At 43.0% G+C, this 24,180-nt stretch overlaps 1 protein-coding gene across 2 annotated transcripts in view; it reads right to left on the bottom strand.

The window, feature by feature from the left end:
- Positions 1–2,220: 2,220 nt before the first annotated feature.
- KIF21B (kinesin family member 21B) overlaps positions 2,221–24,180 on the bottom strand; it is a 1,412,490-nt gene continuing 1,390,530 nt past the window's right edge. For both annotated transcript variants that reach the window (XM_044076606.1, XM_044076607.1), the window contains one exon: positions 2,221–2,379. In XM_044076606.1, the coding sequence (XP_043932541.1) occupies positions 2,280–2,379 (100 nt within the window). In that variant the 3' untranslated portion in view covers positions 2,221–2,279. The remainder of the gene's footprint in view (positions 2,380–24,180) is intronic.

The raw sequence follows: 24,180 nt of genomic DNA, 5'->3' as shown, positions 1-24,180 counted from the left end.
ACCCACTCCCAGGGAAGGAGCCACAAGAGAATTCGGTTCCATCAAATCAACAAGAACCATAGTAGACCATGCAGTGGAAGAAGCAGGTGCCACACTAGAGATCACAGTGCCAACAGACCAGTGTCAATCCCAAGGATGGCCCAGCTCAGAGTGAGTCAATGGCCAAAGGGTAGACTCCGGAGCCATGGTAAGGTCTAGCAATAGAACCAAAGAAGCTGGAGCCATAGTTTGAGTCTGTGTCGAAGGCTCTAATACTTCCAGGGAGGTTGGTGGAGGAAAGTATGTGTGAGTCCATGATGAAAAATCCTCAGCTCTGGGTGAAAGGGAGGATGTGGAACGTGTTGGAAATCCTCTGCCACCAGGAGCTGATCCAAAAGCCTCACTACGTCCAGTTCTGAAAGGCTCCTGGCGGAGCGGGTGGATATCCCTGACAAAGTCAGGAAGCTCTAGAAAAGGTCTGCATTGTTTACCAAAAATGGATCTACCGATGGGGAATATCAGGTCCGAGGGGTTATTTCACCTTTTGGCCCCGAGGTCGAAGGACCAGCATGATGTATAGTTAGGGGGGGGGAGAGTGACTGGTGTTGGAATGACTATTTTGGTGCCGAAAGGGAAGTCGGTATTGTTGTCACAATTGGTGTCGTAGTTGGAGCCTGAGGAATAGGTGCTGAGGTGCTGGAACCGAAGACGGCACCGTGGAGGGGGTTTGAGGCCCCAGTGCAGAGGATGTTGGTTCCAATTTAGAGATTTTTGCTTTTGGCTCCATCAATTTGGATTCACTGTTGTGAGGAGACAAGGGTAAGGATTTACTCCTCTTTTTATGCTCTTTCTTTGGAGGGAATGAGCCCCCCACCTCAGAGATAGCATCTGCGAAAGGAGATTTAAGGAGACATTTAAGCATAAGTTTAGTTTTAAGTTCTGTCAAAGTGCGGGAGCTAAATGCTTTACAAATCTCACAAGGGGATTTCACAGATAGGTGTGGCACCTCGAGACAGTAGCCGCAGGATGTATGGCTGTCCACATTAGGCATTTTCCTGTTGCACTGATCACAATGCTTAAAACCAGCTGTACCACTTTTTTTCAGACATACTGGCACAAAAAATACAATTTAGCCACAAAAGATAAAGTGATCAAAACACAGAAAACACTCTCAACAACAAAAAAGAAAAGCTTGTTTTTTGTTTTTTTGTTTTTTTTTTACAGTAGAGGGGAAGAGAGAAAAGGGAATACCAACAATGGTATTGGCAAGTACCTCAGAGGTAAGTGCAGGCCTGTACCAGCAATGGTACGAGTACCAAACTTGGCAAAAAGGAGGAAAGAAAGGAAGGGACACTCACAGATGAGCAAAAAGTACGCGACTAACAATAGGCTAGCTAGGTATATGGAAATAACAAAAAGGAAGGTTTAACGAGAGACAAATTCCGAAAAATTTTAAATGACTTAGCTGAGAGCTGGCCTGACACGTTTTGATTCAATACGTGGCAAATGAGACCTGAGGTAATGTAGAAAGAGGCACTATGGGTAAAAGCCTAGCTCAAAGAGTTTTTTTGGCTGGCACGAGCTTGTTATAATGGACAATTTGGTTCAGAGGATGGAACCGACATCCATCAGTAAGGAATGAATGAAGATTAACATCAGATCTAATATTAGCCCTGCTTCTGAGCAAGCATTACATGTTATTAAATACTGCAGTGTGTGCGCCCCAGCTTTGTGTTGAAGAACCCTGTCACTACAGGGGGATTCCAGCTTTAAGTACAGAGGTGCACCATGCAATCCTTCTAACAATGCATACTACATGTCTCACCCTGACCACTCTAGAGGATGTCTAACTCACAAGGCAATGATGCTTTAAGACCATCTCCTAGCCAGGCAGTGAGAAACTGACCTTGTCCTCCCAATACACTGCCTCACCAAAAGGTGTCACTAACAGTAGAATAGGACTGTGTGGCTCCCATCCTAAATAAGCACAGCCTTTAGGACTCTCCCACTAGCTATTAGTTGAAGTGCCATCCTATACTCTAGAAACTACAATCACAACTGGTACTGCTAGCACTACAATTTACATTTAGCAAACTACTCCAAAAACCATGCAGCACAAAAAATTGATGTAATTTTTTTTTCAGGTATACAGTGAACATTCAAAATAGGCAGTAAAGGCTCCCCCTTCCCACAGCCCCACAGGAAACAGGTGTACATATACTGTACCATACCATTATGCAGAGAAGATTGGAGTGCAGAAAGATAGACAGAGGTAAAGAGACAGGAGGCAGGAAAGACCTTCAAGGTAGGCTAGTAGCACGGCCCTTGATGGCAAGGACGCGGCGGGGAAGGCAGGGTGTAAGGCCCGGAACATAATTCCACAGTTTAACTCGGCAGTCACTGCAGCAAGAAATGAAGAGGGGAAAGAATTACGAAACATATGGTACACACAAGAAAGTTAAGTGCAAACAACAGACCCCATGCTTCAATATCACTTCTTAGCATGTTCAAAATGGACCCAGTACCTTTTGTTATACTGTCTGAAAAAAAACAAAGTCGCTCTCTGTGCAACACTCTATTAAATGCGAAACATTCCACATAGCAAAGGTACTCATAGCAACTGCATACACTCTGCATTTTTGGAGAGACATCTGTACCTGTTCTACACACAAACTATTTTATTAGAAAATACAGCAACAGTTTAACCAATACAAGCAGTCCTTGTGCTTTCTAGTGACATTATTCCTCTTTACAGTGTCGCACATGCAAGTACTCCATAATCACCACAAATCACTGTTAGATGAATGTTTCTTAAGGCACTTACAAGTACTCAAATCACTGCTAGATGAATGCTTTACAAGAGTCACCGTTTAAAATGAAAAGTATCTTGGCTGTTAAAACATTCTGCACCTCTGCTCAGAGGCTCCTTTTCCCCAAGGGTTGACCTGCAGCACTCTTACTGCTGTAAGAATCATCTCAGATGGTGTACTGCTGTTAGTACACACCTGCCAAGAACACCCACTCTGTAGGACACCCTCTCTACTACTGTACCTGTCTGGGATCCTTTTACTGAAGGATGACGAAGAAGTGATGACCGATGTCTTCAAACTGTAAGCAGGTTCTCTCTCTCTCTCACATCCCATCAGCTGCTGGATAAGATCTGAAGCAGCCTTTGGGGAACACATTGGCAAGATACGCACAGTGCTGAGCTTGAACCATCATTTGCAAGCACATGCACTCCCCTTTGTCATACTCCTGCACCACTGTCAGCGTTTCCCACATCCTCCCCTTATTATACTTCTGCACCATTGTCAGCATTTCCCATGCACTCCCCTTGTCATACGTCTGCACCATTGCCGGCATTTCCCATGCACTCTCCTTGTCATACTTCTGCACCATTGCCGGCATTTCCCTTCCAGGCTACATGGCAGTCCTTAGTCTGAGATTTGGTAATAACTACAAACAGTACTGAACCCAGGTCACTAGAATGATTTTACAAAGTCAGATTGGATTTCCCTAATTTATTTTTGCTATCAGAGTAGTTGGTTTGAAACTGTGCAGTGAAGACCAAAAAAAGGTACAGCATTGTTTTGTACTTGGAAATATCAGGAGCTCCTCTATACTTTGCCTCTGTGACAGTCATATAATGGGAATGGACCTCACCATAAGCATCTGTATCCAATGCCAAATTGTCAGCACTGCAACTCTAAGGTATCCATCCATTTCATCACAGTCAACATTTCTTTATTTGCTAAGTGAAATGGTCGCAAGACCCTCCAACTACAACCAAGTCCAGAAAGCACACAATACAACTGTAATGGATACAATTTCAACACATTTCTCTAACATACAAGGGGGCAGACAGACTTTTGTACAACTATAACGCACAGTCTCTACATATATATTTCACCACCACTGCCAGATTTAAAAAAAAAAAAAAAACAGAGCAAGTTCAGCTGCGATTAGATGCTACCTCTGACGGACAGCTGCAGGCCTCAATCAGGTGTTCTTTTAACCTGCTGAAGACAAATACATTTTGTTCACTCCTGAAATTAGCAGGCATGCAATTCCAGACAGCTTGTGTAGCCTTCCTAAATAATCTCTCCCTCCGTGTAAACATAAATGTGGCCTTCTTTGAAGTACAGACACCCCAATCCTTGGACCTCAGTAACAAGTAATGTGTTGCCATTATGAAATTTTGTGGAGGAGGAGGGCAAAGTACTAGGGTATAATACATTTAAATGCATGACCACCTAACAGTATTAAATATGACAGCAGCAGCACCAGTGGCACAACAGGTAGCACACTCGCCTTGGCTGTGGGTTCGATTTCCACACTAAGGATATGGCTTGTTGACAGTGCAGTATAAGGGGGCTCTGCACTCCTGCATGTCACCCTTCAGATAAGATGTTAAACTGAGGCCCCATCTGCCTGAATTGGTAGTCGCTAAGGATGTAAGAGATCTCGGGGAACCTATTAAAAAGAGGGAGGGGAAGTTCCTCAGTGCCCTGGCCAAATTTCCCCTACAAGTATAAATACCACTGCTGATCTCCCCTGAAAAAAAGAGGCTACGAGCCTAATGGGACTAACCCTGTCAACAAAGGATAAATAAATAAAATACTTCATAGCAAGACAGTAACACCTGGGATAGGTAGTCACCTTGCCCTTTGCATGTTTAACCAGATCTTTTCCCCAAATTCAGAAAGAGTAAATAACCTATACTCCTTGTTTAGAAATGACAGGAACATTTACTTACTGACATTTGTTTACCAGGAAAGTCCCGACTAGGGAGAACAGCTCCAAAATATTACATGAAAGCAAAAACAGTAGAATACAGCAAATAGTAACATTTACTGTGGACTGTCATTTAAGCAAGTACAGAAAAAAGTAACAGTTGTAAAGATCATTCATACAAGTATAAAACAATATACTGCACAAAAATCTAAAAAAATAGTTGTAAAGATCATTCATACAAGTATAAAACAATATACTGCACAAAAATCTAAAAAAATAGTTGTAAAGATCATTCATACAAGTATAAAACAATATACTGCACAAAAATCTAAAAAAATAGTTGTAAAGATCATTCATACAAGTATAAAACAATATACTGCATAAAAATCTAAAAAAGTGTTCAGTGACAGAACTAAGCTCAACTAGCTTAAATTACATGAGGTGGAAGCAAAGGTGAAATAATTAAGGAAATACATTAATTCAAAAGAAATGAGAGAGAGAGAAAGAGAGAGTGGTGAGTTGAGAAAATGATTACTGAAAAGCTGACAAGTGTCAAGAGATAAGATAGTAAGCAGGACTTGTCATCAAGGAAAGAAATGTGTGCATACAAGAGAAGAAAAAGTATGTATATAAAGTTACTGAAGAAATAGTGGTTTACAAACGTCAGTGTGTACTACCTGGGAATCAAGGCTCATACCATATTGATGTACAAAATACAGGCAACAATGACATTCCAGCGAGGATAGTTTCCACAGAGTAGCTTTTTAGGATTTCTTTTGATCTCAGTTTGTTGAAATTGTATGCACTTTTTGTGCAAGACTGCAGTTCACTGCAGTGTTTTGTTTTTCACTTCTATCCACTGTAGTATGACCAAGGAGTTGTACATATTTGTGTGTGTGTGTGGGGGGGGGCTTATCCTTTTTTCTTCCTTATTTTTAACAGTCTTTTGAGTTTATTTTATTTTACATTTGTTGACCGGGCTAGTCTAACTTGATTTATGTCCATTTTCAGTAGAGGCCCGGGGAGAAAAGCTCCAAACTAACCACAGTTATAACAAGGTTAAAGATTACCATAAATTAGCTTACAAATAGTACTTAACTAGGTAGTAAATAACAGTAAAATAGTAAATAGCAATTAAATCAAATATGTTATGTTGTACATAAAATGACAAAAAACAGAAAATTGGATGCGACTTTTCAGATGAGAAAAATACCTTAGATGTTACAGTAGTTTTACTGTTAACTTTTCGTTTCAGCTAAACAATCATATCTTGATTAGTATATAAACAAGGAAGGGTTATACACAAGGAAGTGTTATAAACAGAGGTGAAAATCTAGTCAGGGTTACTACAAGGGCATAGCCACTGTGTTTTAAGTTGTAATTTGAGTTTTTGCTTGAAGAGGTGTAGGGAAGGAAGTAATGTAAGTTCACTAGGTAGAAGGTTCCAGTTTTTGCCAACTGTGTTCGAAAAGAGAGAGTCACCTGCCAAGCTGTTGGACATGTTTATGTTAACTAATAATTTATTTGAAGAGCATAAGGTATTGAGATTTTTATAGGGGATTATAAGGTTGGAGAGAATTGGAGTTTTGTTTGCATCATAGAGGATCTTTTGGGCTATGGTAAGTTGGTTAAATTGAAGCTGATTCTGTAGTTCAAGCCAGCCAAGTTGTTTCAGATTGTGACAGTGACGGGTTCTGAAGGGGTTATCAGAGACAAATCGGGCGATGTTATTATAGGAGTTTGCTAGTTTGAGCAAATTGCTTTTAGTTAGGTTAGTGTAGATTGGTGAGGCATAGAACAGTATGGAGATTAGAAGAGATGGGGCAATAGTAGTTCTAGTTGTAGAGGTGAGGAAGGGTCTAATCCTATATAGGGAGCCCAGTCTTCTGTTAACTTTTTTTTATAGTGTTGTTAATGTGAATGTCAAAGTTACGGTTATCTATTGTAATTCCAAGCAGTTTAGTGTAGGATTCTGGTGAAATGAGGACACCATTTTTAGAGATGACTGAGAAGTCAAGTGGTGTAGACTTGTGGGTAGGAGAGAAGAGTAAGAGTTTGTTTTTTTTGGGATTCAAGATGAGACAAAGCTTTAAAAACCATGACTCTACTGTGTTAAACACCTTCTGAGTTATGGATTGTAGTTCAGAAGAAGATTTATCTGTAGAGATTAGTGTAGAATCATCTGCATATTGTATGCAAGTAGCTTGTGGAATAGCTAAATGCAGATCAATTATAAAAATGGAGAAAAGTAGCGGGCCTAGAATTGATACCTGGGGGACACCCAAGGTGACAGGCAGGAGGGATGATAGATTATTTTCCCAGAGCACTGCTTACTGCCTATTGCTGAGGTAGGAGGAGAACCATTGCATAGCTAGCGAGTCAAAAGAAAGTGACTTTAGCATATTTAAAAGCAAAGGGAGTTCACCATGTCAAAAGCTTTTGAAAGATCTAAGAAGTGAACTGAGGAGAGTATTACTGTTCATAGAGTCAGTGAAGGAATGAAGGGCAGTAGTGGTGCTGTGGAACGAAGGGCAGTAGTGGTGCCGTGGAACGAAGGGCAGTAGTGGTGCCGTGGAACGAAGGGCAGTAGTGGTGCCGTGGAACGAAGGGCAGTAGTGGTGCCGTGGAACGAAGGGCAGTAGTGGTGCCGTGGAACGAAGGGCAGTAGTGGTGCCGTGGAACAAAGGGCAGTAGTGGTGCTGTGGAACAAAGGGCAGTAGTGGTGCCGTGGAAAGAAGGGCGGTAGTGGTGCCGTGGAAAGAAGGGCGGTAGTGGTGCCGTGGAAAGAAGGGCGGTAGTGGTGCCGTGGAAAGAAGGGCGGTAGTGGTGCTGTACAACAAAGGGCAGTAGTGGTGCTGTGGAAAGAAGGGCAGTAGTGGTGCTGTGGAACGAAGGGCAGTAGTGGTGCTGTGGAACGAAGGGCAGTAGTGGTGCTGTGGAACGAAGGGCAGTAGTGGTGCTGTGGAAAGAAGGGCAGTAGTGGTGCCGTAGTGGTGCTGTGGAAAGAAGGGCAGTAGTGGTGCCGTGGAAAGAAGGGCAGTAGTGGTGCCGTGGAACGAAGGGCAGTAGTGGTGCCGTGGAACGAAGGGCAGTAGTGGTGCCATGGAACGAAGGGCAGTAGTGGTGCCGTGGAACGAAGGGCAGTAGTGGTGCTGTGGAACGAAGGGCAGTAGTGGTGCTGTGGAACGAAGGGCAGTAGTGGTGCTGTGGAACGAAGGGCAGTAGTGGTGCTGTGGAACGAAGGGCAGTAGTGGTGCTGTGGAACGAAGGGCAGTAGTGGTGCTGTGGAACGAAGGGCAGTAGTGGTGCTGTGGAACGAAGGGCAGTAGTGGTGCTGTGGAACGAAGGGCAGTAGTGGTGCTGTGGAACGAAGGGCAGTAGTGGTGCTGTGGAATGGTCTAGAACCATGCTGGGTATTGGCTAGTAAGTTATGCTGAATTAAATGGTTCAGTAGCTGGTGATGAATGCCTTTTTCCACAATTTTAGCTAATGGGGATAATAAAGCTATTGGTCAGTAGTTGGAGTAGTCGTTTGAGTTACCTCCTTTATGTAGAGGAATGATGTGAGAAATTTTCCATATGTCTGGGATGGTTGCTTCATTTACGGTTCTATTTATAAGAATTGATATGGGATAGGCTACAGCTGTAGCTGCTTTTTGCAAATATTCAGCTGGGATCTGGTCAGCAGGAGGAGTACAAGGCTTCAGTTTTTGGATGAGTTTGAGGATAGATTTGGTAGAGATGGGTTGTAATTTGAAATTGGGAATTGGGCTATTATTGGGGATAAGAAAGGTAGAGTTGTCAAGGGATAGTTGGCTGGCCAGGGATTGTATGGTCTCAGTAAAGAATAAAAGTATTGGCAATTTCGCTTGGGGTTTTGAGATTAGTGTCTGTTGGACTTGGTGTACTGGAGTGCCCAGGGTTCATGAGTCTCTTGATATTAGCACAAAATTTCTGTGGATTATATTGCTGTGTTTTCTGCATTTTATAGTAGAAGTTTTTTATCTGAGAGTATTGCTTTTTTGTTGAGTTTCTCAGCTGTTTAAAAATTTGTTGGTCTGCTGTAAGTTTGATAGTTTGCCACCTATCCCAAGTTTTGTTTCTGAGTAAGATTTTTTGCCTGGTTTTGATCCAATTCAAATGGTACGCTTAGGTGCATGGTGGTCTAGGATAGTTAGGAATTTAGAGTTGAAGTATTTGACAGCATCTTCAAGTGGTAGTGTTCTTAGGGCAGACCAATTACAAGCAGTAAGTTCACTTTGGAATAGCTGTATGTTAAATTGTTTGTTGCTCCGAATTGAGCGGAATATAGTGGGTTGGGTAATATCAATTTTTTCCCTAATTATGTAGGTGAGAGAATGGTCACTTACATCGTCTGGGAGGGTCCCTACTTTATAAGTTTGTTGAAAGTTATAAGAATCCAGTCTAAGATTTGGTTTGTTAATTCTAGTGGGGGTGGTAATAGTTTGAGAGAAACCATGAAGGTTAATATGGGAAGTAGGATGGTCAGTATTGATGTTCTTCCAATCAATATTGAAGTCTCCTAGGATTATTGTTTCTTGAGGGAAGGATGATTTGACCCAGCAAAGTACATTCTCTAGTGTAATGATAAATAGACACAGATAATGTTTATGGATTTGTTAGAATTGATCTGTATTTTAGAAATGAGTATTTCAGCATTATTTTCCAAAGGAGGGTTGGAGGGTGAAGAAGTGATTACTAGGCCTTCTTTGAATAGGATTGCTACTCCTCCACCCTTTCTTCTGTTGTGGTCACATCTCAGTATATTATAGCCTGGAGGTGTGATTTCATTATCATGGGCTCCAGGTTTCAACCATGTTTCAGTTATGCAGAGGATGTCAAATTAATATATATCCAGGAGTGCATGGAGGTGGGCCACTATTATTTAAGCTTTGGATATTGAGATGGGCAACTAGGAGTGTGTTGGGAAGTTTGGTAGGGGGACAGTGAGGTGGTGGGATGTGAAGTTTGAGAGCTGGAGGTATAGACATTGGCTGGGCCTGGATTAGGGTGGATATATCCATCTTTTAAAGATAGCCTTTTCAGTCTAAGTAATGGATTTTGTGTACTACTGATCAGATATAGAACTTTCCTGGTTATTGTATAATTATATTTATTGTGGGCTAGTCTGTGGTACTTTGAATTAAGGTAGCTTGGTGTGGAAGTTATATTTATGTGCTGGTGAGGGGTATTAGGTGGTTGAATGGTTGTTTGTTTATAAGGATAGTGAAGGTGAGAACAAGTTTGATGTGTAAGTGAGGTTAAGAGATAAGATGAGGTGAGAAAAAATATGAGACTAGAAAAGAGAAGAGCTTTGGTAGTAGTATATTTAGCTAATGTGAGCATAATGCTTGGTGAGATAATGGGAATTAAAAGAAAAATAGGTAGAACTAATAAGAAGTGAATTAAAGATATATGAGAAGGTTATGTTGCTTTAAGTCTGAGTTTGTGTTTGGTTTTGTGGGGGAAGGGTGTGTGTAGTAGGTGAGACTGATAGATCTGTTTTATTGGTTGGTGTTGGAAAGAGGGTGTGGCTATGAGGTATAAGTCTAGGGCCCCTGGGGGTGGGTGGGAATTGGGGGTGGGGTAGGGGAGCGGAGTGAGCCCGCAGGGCGAATGGAGCGGGTGGAGACAAGAGAAGGGAAGAAGCGATAGGAGAAGAATCAATCAGTGAAAGAAGCTTTTAAAGGGTAAGTAAGGTAATAGGTAAGGGGAAGAGATTGGGCTCAGTGGGAGGATAGTTAGTATGAGGATAGGTGGGTGCTAGGTGTAGAGGGTTTGAGGTTAAAAAGTTGGATAATAAGTAACACTAATAGGACAGGAAGGTCCTAAATTATACCATGTATAGAGAAAGGAATAAGATATGGCACAGGTTGTAGTTGGAAGTAAGAACGTAAAGGTATAAAGCTGGCTAAAAAGCTAAGGTAGTATAGGAAGATTAAGAGTGAGTTAAGATATTGGCAAGACTAGGAAAACAAAGGCTAGTCTGCCATGTTATGTTAGGAAATAGTGGGAAAGATAGATGGAGGTAGAACCAGGTAAGGGTGCCACCTAGTGGACAAAACCAATAGTGCAATAAAGATAGTAAGAGGGAGAGGTCTGTTGTAGGGTAAACGGTGAGACTAGAAATAAAATAGCTTTAAAAGGATCTGATAGTCAAAATTCGATGAAGAGTAACTCACTGTAGGAGAGTCAATGGAAGACAGAAAGCCTAAACTGCATGCCTGTTTTGGCAGATTCCTTTCGGTCTCTGCATAACTGTCATAAATGGGCCCTCTTTTAGCAAAATAAATGCACCAGAGGTCACTAGAGATTTGTGACGCCCATGACAATGACTCAAAAGGCAAGAAAATGGGGAGAGAAATTCAACAAAATGCTACAACAGGCCTGTAAAGATCGAGCAGTACACTAAGCAGCTCTACGTTCCTATAAAAGGTACCTGCTACAGCAGATCCATAACATGTCCAAATCCCAAGCTGAAGTTAGGGAAACATACAAGTTCACCGTGCACTGTCTAACACATCCCTGAAGTATGGCTTTGCCAAGGGAATGTCTTCTCTACAGACCACATTAGCACATGGTACTTCGTTCATGTGCAGATCAGCCCAAATCACAGCTGCACAGACAGATGCTAGCAAAGTACCACCAGCCCCATATTGCAGTAACTGTGTATCAAAGATTTAACAAACTTAAGATGCTTACAAACAATGCACTTGTTAATCCTGTTGGTGTTTAGCCATCTTGTGACCCAAGACACAAACAATGCTGTAACTGGAGCTTCCCATGCACATCGGGACAATGCATGAGCCTTTTATCTGTCAATGGACTTGGATTTCCCATCACAGTTACACTCTCCTTAAAGAAACTAATGAAGAGTCAAACTGATGACGAATCTTTCAAATCTGATACAGCCAGTAAAAAGTCGTCCAAAAGCAACAATGACAAATCCCACGTGCATGAGGTTCACAAAGTACTAAACTAATCTGATACAGCCAGTAAAAAGTCGTCCAAAAGCAACAATGACAAACCCCACGTGCATGAGGTTCACAAAGTAGTAAACTAATCTGATACAGCCAGTAAAAAGTCGTCCAAAAGCAACAATGACAAACCCCACGTGCATGAGGTTCACAAAGTAGTAAACTAAGTTATACAGACCGAAAACTGAGATGTGAGGGAGAGTGAACCTCTCAAACAGTTCGATTGACGCTGTTCTGGGAATGGGGAATGTTATTACAACCCAGATGGAAATCATAAATAGAAGCAACATGGACTAGAACATATGTCTGAGCAAGCAAGATGCGTCCAATACAAACATTTCACCATAAAATACAGTAGGGAAGGCAGCACTGGAGTGCGGTTCAGAAAGATGGTTCATCCACCTCAGCTAACTCCAGGAGGCACTTAATGATCAAATGGAAGCACTCCCCAAATGATGAATCCTCAGGTGCTGATATCCCTTAGCTGTCTGCATCAAACGGAAGCACTCCCCAAATGATGAATCCTCAGGTGCTGATATCCCCAGCTGTCTGCATCAAACGGAAGCACTCCCCAAATGATGAATCCTCAGGTGCTGATATCCCTTAGCTGTCAGCATCAAAAGGAAGCACTCCCCAAATGATGAACCTCAGGTGCTGATATCCCTAGCTGTCTGCATCAAACGGAAGCACTCCCCAAATGATGAATCCTCAGGTGCTGATATCCCTTAGCTGTCTGCATCAAACGGAAGCACTCCCCAAATGATGAATACTCAGGTGCTGATATCCCCAGCTGGCTGCATCAAACGGAAGCACTCCCGAAATGATGAATCCTCAGGTGCTGATATCCCCAGCTGTCTGCATCAAATGGAAGCACTCCCCAAATGATGAATCCTCAGGTGCTGATATCCCCAGCTGTCTGCATCAAACGGAAGCACTCCCCAAATGATGAATCCTCAGGTGCTGATATCCCTTAGCTGTCTGCATCAAACGGAAGCACTCCCCAAATGATGAATCCTCAGGTGCTGATATCCCCAGCTGTCTGCATCAAACTGAAGCACTCCCCAAATGATGAATCCTCAGGTGCTGATATCCCTTAGCTGTCTGCATCAAACGGAAGCACTCCCCAAATGAATCCTCAGGTGCTGATATCCCCAGCTGTTTGCATCAAACGGAAGCACTCCCCAAATGATGAATCCTCAGGTGCTGATATCCCTTAGCTGTCTGCATCAAACGGAAGCACTCCCCAAATGATGAATCCTCAGGTGCTGATATCCCTAGCTGTCTGCATCAAACGGAAGCACTCCCCAAATGATGAATCCTCAGGTGCTGATATCCCTTAGCTGTCTGCATCAAACGGAAGCACTCCCCAAATGATGAATCTGCAGGTGCTGATATCCCTAGCTGTCTGCATCAAATGGAAGCACTCCCCAAATGATGAATCCTCAGGTGCTGATATCCCCAGCTGTCTGCATCAAATGGAAGCACTCCCCAAATGATTAATCCTCAGGTGCTGATATCCCTTAGCTGTCTGCATCAAACGGAAGCACTCCCGAAATGATGAATCCTCAGGTGCTGATATCCCTAGCTGTCTGCATTCAAATGGAAGCACCCCCCAAATGATGGATCATTAGGTTCTGATATTCCTAGCTCTCTGCATCAAATGGAAGCACTCCCCAAATGATGAATCACATATTCAGCAAAATATTAAGAAAACACATCAAAAACTTGGCATGCTGTACAGAAACATTCACTTTCTCTCTCCTTCTACAAGACAAACCCTCGCCACTACCTACTTACTACCGTCACTATTGTACGGTGCACTCCCCTGCTAACCAACCTATCTTCCTCTGTCTCTTCCAAACTGGAAATCTGTTATAACAAAATTTCAAAATCTGCCACCAAATCCAAATACTCCTCCCACCACTGTACTGCTCTCTGCCTGCAAAATTTGCTAGAACTCCCCCCCAACTACCTTGACTACCTCCAACCCACTACAGCCCACAAGCCAATACTTAAACCAACTAAATGCCCAGCACTAACATCTTACCATCATACACCCCACACAGAACTCTAAGATCTGCCCACCAAAATCTAATTACTGTACACAAACCAGACCGTCCTGCTGGTCAGCTTCTGCTGTACTTTTCTTTAGCAAAAAATGGAATTCACTCCCTCCTTCTCTACGAATTTCTGAAAACTTTGAACACTTTAAAACCCAGCTCCATTCCTACCTCTCCCATAATTGGAAATGCAATTGCATTCTCCCCACCTAACCTGCTAGTAACTCTACTTCATACTAATTACCTCAACAACTGCCTCCTTCTGAATATAATGTAATGTAACATCAATATCTTGAATGTATATATTGTAAATCGTTTACTTTCTGCCTTTTATTCTCCCCTTTCTGGGACTGATTCTCATTACTGCCATCTTACAATTTTAGATGCTATGTAACCAAAGAACAACTTGTCTCGAACTTAAAATGTAATGTATGTTCTCCAGCTTTTCCTATTATACAACTGCCTCTCTCTGAATGCATCAATATCATAATAAATGTATACATTGTAAATAATGTACCTTCCACCTTTTATTCTCCCCTTTCTGGGAAGAAATTTCTTTACTGCCATCATACAATTTTAGATGCTTCATAACCAATGTACAACTTGTTCTCTAATCTATTATGTAATGAATGTTCTTTAATTTTGCTATTATACTTTGCTTAGTTTTACTATGTAATATGGAGCTTTTCTCCCCGGGCCTCCACTGAAAACTGGCTCCCTGAGCCCAGTGGACCTCCCCTGATATCAAACTGGAAATAAATGAAATAAATAATGAGTCATCAGGTGGTGATATCCCTAGTTCTCTGCATCAAGAGTATCAGCTCAGCAAGAACCTGCCCAGGTGACCTGGTTTAAGTACTTGCTTGGCTTGTTTTTTGGTAGTAATTGCTAATTCCACCTAAACACTCGGTTTCTAGTATTTATTTGATACTAAAAATCCTATTGCAACTGTTTAATTGTACTTACTTATGTTTGTACTTTAAAATAATTTTTTGAGCATTTAAACTGTTTTTACTGTTGTAGGCTACACACTCAAGTGCAATAGCCATTTTTCTGTACTTTAAAGTGATTATTTTGTTTTAACTGCCTTAACGTCTTAAAAAAACAAAAAATAAGCTATCCTATGCTTGTTCCCCGCCTTTCTGAAGCTAGTAGAGTCCAGTTTTCAGAGTTTGCTGAATCCAGGGCTGTATTGCAGTTTCTGTGTTAACCCATACCTTACTTGGATAGAAGGAAGTTTCTCTGTTCACCAGTGAGAGTGGGGAGCTTTGAGCAGCCTATCTGTTCCTGGAGGAGTGGTTTTCAGCTCAGAATTTGTAGTTTATTGGCCATTTTGCTATAAAAACCTGCATTTGCAAGGTTTTGCGGACGACGCAGCGCTGGTTAGCTGGGCTTAGCTATCCCCGGCTCCACAAAGTCTGCTCTTTAGTTTTTCCCTAATAACTTGTCAGTCTTTCAGCCTAAAGCACTCAGACCTGCACCTTTCAGCCCAGCGCTTGTTCTAAATCTACTGCAGCACTAAGCACTCAACCCCTGCATCTGCCAGAAGGGAATAGTCTTTATACTTCCCTACTTATTCAGGCATGTCCAAGAGACAGCTCCTGGTGTACTCTCCAGCCTACATGATGAGCCTGGGCATCTTGAGGCAATGCTACAACTGCCTCATGTACACAGGCAACCCTCTCCTCCTACCACCAAACACTAACACTTGTGAGAGATGCACTTATACAGCCAATCTAGAGGCAAAGCTCTCTCTCCAACCAAGACTGGAACAAACAGTCAAAAGGAGAAGGTAACAACTCACAACACCCCACTCACAACACATAGACCAACTAAACCAACACCTTCAAAACCCACACATAGAAACACCAAGATGTATACAGAGGCTCCGATTAAAAATCGAAATCTGCCTAGGCAACAGAGACCTCCAAAGCAGACACACAAGCAACCTCCTCCCACCAACACACCCCAAACAACACATAGCCCATAAACTCGGTGTGCCGCACAACCACAGCCCATAAGGCAAAAACAACATGCCCAACACACTAGTGATAGGTGACTCTAGTCAGACACACAGACGTCCCACTCACCAGGCGGGACAAAAAGAAGGTTACCGTCAGCTGCTTGTCGGGTGCCAGAATCCGCCACATAACACATGCACTCAGGTCACTACAAGGCAAGTACGAATATGACTCTGTCATAGTCCATGTTGGTGTAAATGACCCGAGACATACCACACTGGACTACATGAATATAGAGATGGAAGACGTCTCCGATCTTGTAGCCTAGGCAGGTATGACCCTAGCTCTGAGTAGCATCCTGCCTTCACCAAAAATGATACCACAGTACAAGGATAAGATGATCAACTTCAACAATTGGCTAAGCTTCTGGTGTCATTCAAAGGGGATCCAGTATTGGTCTGCCTGGGATGACATACTTGACAGGCCACGATGCTTCTCTAGAGATGGCCTGCACCTGTCAGCCCTGGGATTCAGGATATTGGCCAAGGCTCTTGCTGCCAATATAGTGCCTTTTTAAGGCAAGGCTCAAAAAACAAACCCACCACCATAAGAGCTACAAGTAACAAAAAACTGAGGGCAATGCTACTCGGTGCTAGGAGTCTAAACCTCAAAATGCACTCACTAGAGGCACTCCTCAAAATGGAGAACATCGATGTGTGTGCAGTGACTGAGACCTGGTTCAAGCCTCCCAAGAGCATCCCAGCATTACCAGGCTATAATTCATACCACACGTTTTGGCCACAAAACTCAGACCGAAACATGAAGGGCGGAGGTGTGTCCATATTCATCAAGGACATCCACACCTCCAGACTAGCTGCAAAACACGATGCCTCTGAAATCGTCCGAGTGCAACTAACCCAGGGCAAAAATGCACTCCAAATTGTAGCTTGTTATAGATCCCCCACCATGACCCAGGACCCTCACTCCTCGTTCCTGGGGACATTGGAAAAAATGATGGTCCAAATACCATAATAATGGACGATTTCAACTACCCTAACATAAACTGGGAAAACTACTCTTGTACTAACCCCCTTGCTCAACAATTCCTGGAATTTATAAACTCTAACACCCTGGATCAAATTGTAAACACCCCCACCAGGGGCAGCAATATTCTGGACCTGGTCATTACCAACATGCGTGACCGGTGTTCAACATCCAAGATCTACTCCTTGCTGGTTAGATCAGAGCATAAACTAATCACCCTAGACATCCACATCCCAACCCCACCCCCACACAAGGAAACCATCGTAAAAAAATTTTCCAAAGCGAACTTCACACTACTCAAAACTGAGGTGACTAACTTTGTGACGCCCCTGCAGATGGATAACACAGTCAAATACAGTCACGACTGCTGAATCCTACACAAATGCACTCTACAAGCACCTGCATGAGTGCATGGATCATGCTATCCCCAACAAAACCAAAACGCTATCCTCCAAAAAAGGAAGCTGATCTGGTGGTCCCCTGCCATTAACAAACTCTACAACAGAAGGAAGAAACTGTTGCAGAAGAAAGTAAAAACCCAGGTATGGAGGAACTCAATGACGGGCCTCAGTAAGAAACTAAGATCTCTCATAAAATCCTCCAAAGCTAATTTTGAAAGAAAAATTGCCACGGATTCCAAAGACCACCACAAGGCATTCTTTAGCTATGTCAAGAATCTCCATGGCAACACCCAGATCTGCACCGAGCTACAACAGAATGGCACAAAATATACAGAGGCAACTGATATTGCCAACATACTGGCAGATAGGTTCAGTGCAAACTTTACTCCCCCCTCACCTCCCAAGGGCCTATAACTATGCCAGATGGTTGCAGAGCTCCAGCAATCCCAAACACACAGGTAAAAATGGCACTCTCTAAAGCCCAAAACACAGCATCCATGGGAGCGGACAACATCCCAGGGTGTGTCTCACATAAAATCCAAAATGAACTAGCCCCCCCATCTAAATTCCATGTTCAATCACAGCCTCACCACAGGCTATGTGCCCACAGAATGGCATACAGCAACGGTTATCTCACTCCACAAAGGAGGTACCACCACAGACCCGGGGAACTATCGACCTATTAGCCTGACAAGCCTGGTCTGCAAGGCCAAAATCATGGCCTCAAGCTAAATTCCAAAAAGTGCATTGTTATCCCCTTTGGTAAAAACAAGGCACCCATGAATTACCAAATAGGGAGAAGTGCACGTAACACAAAGTGTGATAAGAGACCTGGGATCCAAGTGGATAGTAGCCTATCCTTTGATAACCACATTGCCACAGTGGTCAGAAAATCTTTCTACGTGGCCCACTTAATCACAAAAGGGTTCGCATCTAGAAATAAGGAAGTCATTGTTCCCCTCTACGCATCACTTATCAGACCCCTCATTGAGTACAATGCCTCATTTGGGATGTACCATACAAGACACCTACAACAACTTGAGATGCCCCAAAAGTACCTCACCAAGAGGACTGCTGGCCTCAAAGAATTGCCCTATGCCTACCGGCTCAAGAAACTCAAACTCTACTTGGTCGCATACCACTTACTCCAAGGAGACCTCTCTGCCTGACATACAAAGCTATGTCAAACCCAGAATTATTGGACATGCCCCACTTGAAATCCCCATCTCCCAGAGCTACACGCTCTAGGGACCTAAACCTCACCACAACAATAAATAGGACATGCTGGAGGGATATATTCTTGTCCCAAAGACCTCCCATGCTCTGGAACAAAATTCCCATCCACATCAAGCAGAGCTCATTAGCACTCTTCAAGAAAAACCTTGATAAGTGGATGGGTGATGGGAAATTCACCCCTGGGATTATATGTGGGGCACTGCTCGATAGAGGGGCAGAAATTTAACAATACATGGGTGGCAAAAGCCAATACACTCTTGGCTAGGTTTGCTTTGGCCCTCGGGTCGATAGCCTAGTACCTACCTATGAACCAAAATGGAAGCACCCCCCTCCCCGCCCAAATGATGGATCGTCAGGTTCAGATATCCCTAGCTGTCTGCATCAAATGGAAGCACCCCCCAAATGATGGATCATCAGGTGCTGCTATCCCTAGCTGTCTGCATCAAATGGAAGCACTCCCGAAATGATGAATCATCAGGTGCTATCCCTAGCTGTCTGCATCAAACAGAAGCACCCCCCCCAAATGATGGATCATCAGGTGCTGATATCCCTAGCTGTCTGCATCATCAGGTGCTGATATCCCCAGCTCAAATGATGGATCATCATGGGTTGACTCCAGGAACCAGTACAATAATTTTCCATAAAGTCCCCGATTGTGGTTTTTATAAGGATGATGTCATCTTTTTAAGGGATTCAGGGCTTTTATAAGGAAGATCTCCCCCTACACACACACACACACACACACACACACACACACACACACACACACACACACTAACTCTTGGAAGGAATCCCTGCATACAACTGGTTTCTTTCTGTGCATCTCAGAAAGGTGGAAGCAGCAAAACAGTAATGAGAATAATGTCACTATCACCCCCCCAAAACAGTAATGAGACTAATGTCACTTTCACTCCCCAAATGGTAATGAGACTAATGTCACTATCACCCCCCCAAAACAGTAATGAGACTAATGTCACTATCACCCCCAAAACAATAATAAGACTGTCACTTTCACCCCCCAAACGGTAATGAGACTAATGTCACTTTCACCCCCCAAACAGTAATGAGACTGTCACTTTCACCCCCCCCAAAACAGTAATGAGACTGTCACTATCACCCCCCCAAAACAGTAATGAGACTAATGTCACTATCATCCCCCCAAAACAGTAATGAGACTAATGTCACTATCATCCCCCCAAAACAGTAATGAGACTAATGTCACTTTCACTCCCCAAATGGTAATGAGACTAATGTCACTATCACCCCCCAAAACAGTAATCAGACTAATGTCACTATCACCCCAAAACAATAATAAGACTGTCACTTTCACCCTCCAAACGGTAATGAGACTAATGTCACTATCACCCCCCCAAAACAGTAATGAGAATAATGTCACTATCACCCCCCAAAACAGTAATGAGACTAATGTCACTATCACCCCCCCAAAACAGTAATGAGACTAATGTCACTTTCACCCCCCAAAACAGTAATGAGACTAATGTCACTTTCACCCCCCAAAACAGTAGACTAATGTCACCTTCACCCCCCAAAACAGTAATGAGACTAATGCCACTATCACTCCCCCAAAACAGTAATGAGACTAATGTCACTTTCACCCCCCAAAACAGTAATGAGACTAATGTCACTATCCCCCAAACAACCTGTTACACTGTAGTTGGCTGTAGCAGACTTGTGAAACTGGGTAAGTACTCACACCTGCTAAGTAGTACCCAGAACTGAACACAGCAAAAAAGCGAACAAGCTTAAGTTATTCAAATCTTAGGAGTCAACAGACAGGTTGACTAAAATAATGTAAAATTGGAAACTAGTGAAAGCTTCTGCTTTTTTGTACAGAGCTGAACTGAGGTGGGCTACCAGCCATAACTCTGAGCTGATGCACCAGATGACTACAGGCTTCTGAGCTTCGAAAAAAATAAGCTGTCTGTTTTTGTGCTAATTTATACTGTTCACTGCACTTTTTTATTGCCTGTCACCTACTTTAATACTGTAGTTATATACTGTGTACTAATCCACACTGCTGTACTGCAACAGTCTGCCTTACTGTGCCTGTTAAATAAAAATGTAGTGCTGTTTTCACTATCAAGCCCTTTTTGCTATTTTTACTGTTTAAGTATTAGCTGGTGTTTTTCAATGTTACAAAGCAATTTGTTCTGCTTGTTCTGGTTTTCCCACCAAGCAGTGTTACAACTGATTTGTTAACCAGTTAAAACATTCTTTAGAGCCTCCTTGCTGATTTTCTGCTGTTTTAAACAGTGTCTCACTGCTATTTTTCTGCTGCGTTGAACATTCTCTAGTGGTTCCCGCTGAAGCTGGGGTAGCTAGTAGCTGTAGCATAACCCAGACACAGGTTTGCTGCATATGGACCTGTTTGTAGTGCCCGTTTGTTCCGAGCATGTTTTCCAGGCCATCTTGGATTGGAAGGAGACTTTCTGCACTCTACTGAGAGGATTGTGTTGACTGGAACCTGTCTGGTGAAGGGTGGTTGGTCTAGGGCTTGGAATAAGCATCCTAATTGGTCCTTTTGAACCTTTTTAAAGTTTGTTTCAAGTATTTAGCTTTTGGTATTTAAGCCCTGCATTTGAGCAGTTTTCTAGTTGATTGCATGTCACGCAGCATTGTATAGTGCCATGCAATTGTGCACCATAGCTGGACAGATGCAACAGTTTTTCCCTTAGTTACAGCTGTAGCACATTATGTAGCCCTCATCCTTAGCACTTTCCCAGTCAAAGAAACACTATTAGTGAGCTGAAACATATTAAATTACCCCCCCCCCCAAAAAAAACCAGGCAGAAATATCCATCCACTGAGCTCCTCCTTGACTGATCCTGAAAAGCCCATCTATTGACAACAGTCTTCAACCTAGCATTATGGCCAGTTGGACCACCCTTGTTTCTCCTGCCAACCTTGTTGACTTGGATCTCTTGAGAGAGTGTAGCAATTGCCTCGTGTACACAGAAGACCCTCTACTAATAAGTCACTCTAGTACAGAGTGTGAGAGATTTAACTACAACCAAGAATCTTAAATCCATGCTCTCTCACACTCAAAACAGTAACACGGAAGAGGTTGCCAGCCCACCCAACACTACACATGCACATAGTACCATTACTCATACACATAGTAGGCATCCAACACATAAAATTAACATACTGGGAGGTTCTCCCAAAAACCTACCGAGACACCAGAGAACTCCAAAACAAAAGACTGCTACAGCTAACACAGTACCCACAGCAACCATGACACACAGCAACACCAGTGTCTCCTACCACAACCATAAGGCGTAGCACTCAAAATCAAATATTTTAGTCATTGGAGACTCAATAGTGAGAAACACGGATGTCCCCTCACCAGGCTGGACAAGGAGAGGCATGGTCAGCTGACTGATGCCAGGATTCGTGAGATCACGCATGCACTTAGGTCTCTCGGCAACAACTACCATTATGGCTGTCATAGTTCATGTTGGAGTGAATGACCTGAGATGTACCTCACTGAACTATATGGAGAGAGACATGACGGAGATCTCTGAGTACATGTCCCAGGCAGGTATGTCCCTAGCCTTGAGCAGCATACTACCCTCACCTAGAATGATGCCACAGTGTAAACAAAAAATTGATTGATTTCAATAATTGGCTTAGTTTTTGGTATCATTTGAAGAGGATCCAGTTCCTGAGTCTGGAAAGCCATGGTCAACAAGCCTAGCTGCTTTGCCAGAGACAGTTTGCGCCTGGCACCTCTAGGCTTTCGGTTGCTGGCAAAGGCTCCTGCCTCCCGCATAGTGCTTTTTTAGGCAAGGTCTCGAAAACAAACTGATGTGAAATTTGCCAATCATAACAAAATAAGGGTCATGCTGTTAAAAGCTAGGAGCTTAAACCAAAAACTGCACATCCTGGAAGTACTTCTCTCACTGGATGATGTGGATGTCTGTGCAGTCATGGAAACCTGGTGCAAGGCCTCAGAGAGTACCCTGGACTTGCAAGGCTACAAAGCCTTCCACACTTTCAGACCACAAAATGAATGTGTGAGAACCAGAAGAATTGGTGTTTCCATCTATATGAGAGAGACATTCACCTCCTGTCTAGTTAGACTGAACAACTCCATGATGTTACTCCAAGTTCAGGTTACTGTGGGTAAGAACCCCCCCCCCCAATTCAAGTCATAGTCAGTTATAGATCCCCCTCCATGGGTCATGACATGCATGAAGCCTACTTGACCAAACTGGAGACAATCCAAATATTACCAAACATTTTGGTTATGGCGTATTTCAATTATCCCACCATTGACTGGGACACCTACATTAGCCCTAACCCACTAGCCCAAAAGCTCCTTGACTTTGTTAACTCAAATACCCTGGAACAAATTGTTCATACCCTGACAAGAGGAACAAACATACTAGATCTGGTCCTCACTAACATGTCAAACAGATGCACCACCACAACTGTTGGACCATCATTAGTTAAAACTGACCACAAATCACTCACCTACGAACAGACACTAACATGAGAACTCACAAAGGGTGAAATCAAATTAAAACTCCACCAAGGCATACTATGCCCTCCTAGGTGAAGGTATAAATGCATTCTGAGCCCCACCCTAGCTGGAAGTGGTAACTACACTGAAACTTACACTAAAGCCCTGTACAACAATTTCCACAAGTGCATAGACTCAGTTGTACCAGAAAGAGTCAAAGCCAGAGCTCCAGGTAAAAATAAGCCAACATGGTGGGCATCCAGCATCAAAAAACTTTACAATAAATGCAAAACATTGCCGTCCATGAAAACAACGGTGAGACCCCAGCAATGGAAAAGCCCCCTCCTCAGCCTCAATAGGCAAATAAGACAACTTGTTAAATCCTCTAAGGTCCTTTTTGAGAAACTTAGGTAGCACAGCCAAGGATAACCCATAAGGTCTTTTACAGCTACACATATAGCCTAAAAAGTAGGACCCAAGTATGTGCAGAACTAGTGACCAATGGTATCACACACACCGACTCCACAGAGATAATAAACCTGCTAACGGATAGGTTTTGTGAAAATTTCATTCCTCTATCCCCCCCAAAATCTATCACAAACCTTACACCAAACTCCCCCCACCCACCCTACATATCTGAACAGGTCATCAAAGCCTTGTCCAAGGGAAAAAACATTGCCTCTATGGGACCAGATGGCATCCCATGCTGTCTTCTAAGCAGAATAAAACAGGAACTAACATGACCATTATGTACCTTTTTCAATCATAATCTAACCACAGGCTTTGTTCATGCAGAATGGAGAACAGCAACAGTTACTCCCTTCCACAAAGGTGGCCTAGCAACAGACCCAGGGAATTAAAGACCCATAGGCCTGACCAGACTCATCTGTAAGGCCATGGAATGTATCACTATTGATCTCATAAAAACATACATGACCTCCAAACCTTGGATCCTACCCAATTTGGTTTTGTCAAAGGCAGATCTTGCCTGTTGAATCTTGTGAATTTTTTTCAAAAATGTGACTAGGGCCATTGATGAGGGCAAATCTGTGCACACAGCATACCTCGACTTGGCAAAGGCTTTTCACACAATCCCACACTCAGGCATTACTGATAAACTTGGCAAACTGAATGTAAACCCCTTCATTGTAAGGTGCGTTGCTAACTGGCTCACAAACCAGACACACACTATCAAAGTGGGCAACTCCACATCAACCAGACCCGTTACCAGCAGGGTGCCACAGGGGCCAGTGCTGGGCCCCCTACTGTTTGGTATATACTT

Source organism: Protopterus annectens, chromosome 7.part0 (genome assembly GCF_019279795.1).
Source record: "Protopterus annectens isolate FY-2018-M chromosome 7.part0, PAN1.0, whole genome shotgun sequence".
Lineage (NCBI taxonomy): Eukaryota > Metazoa > Chordata > Ceratodontiformes > Protopteridae > Protopterus > Protopterus annectens.
Note: the sequence above shows the minus strand (reverse complement) of the source record. Positions and strands in the feature narration are given on the sequence as shown.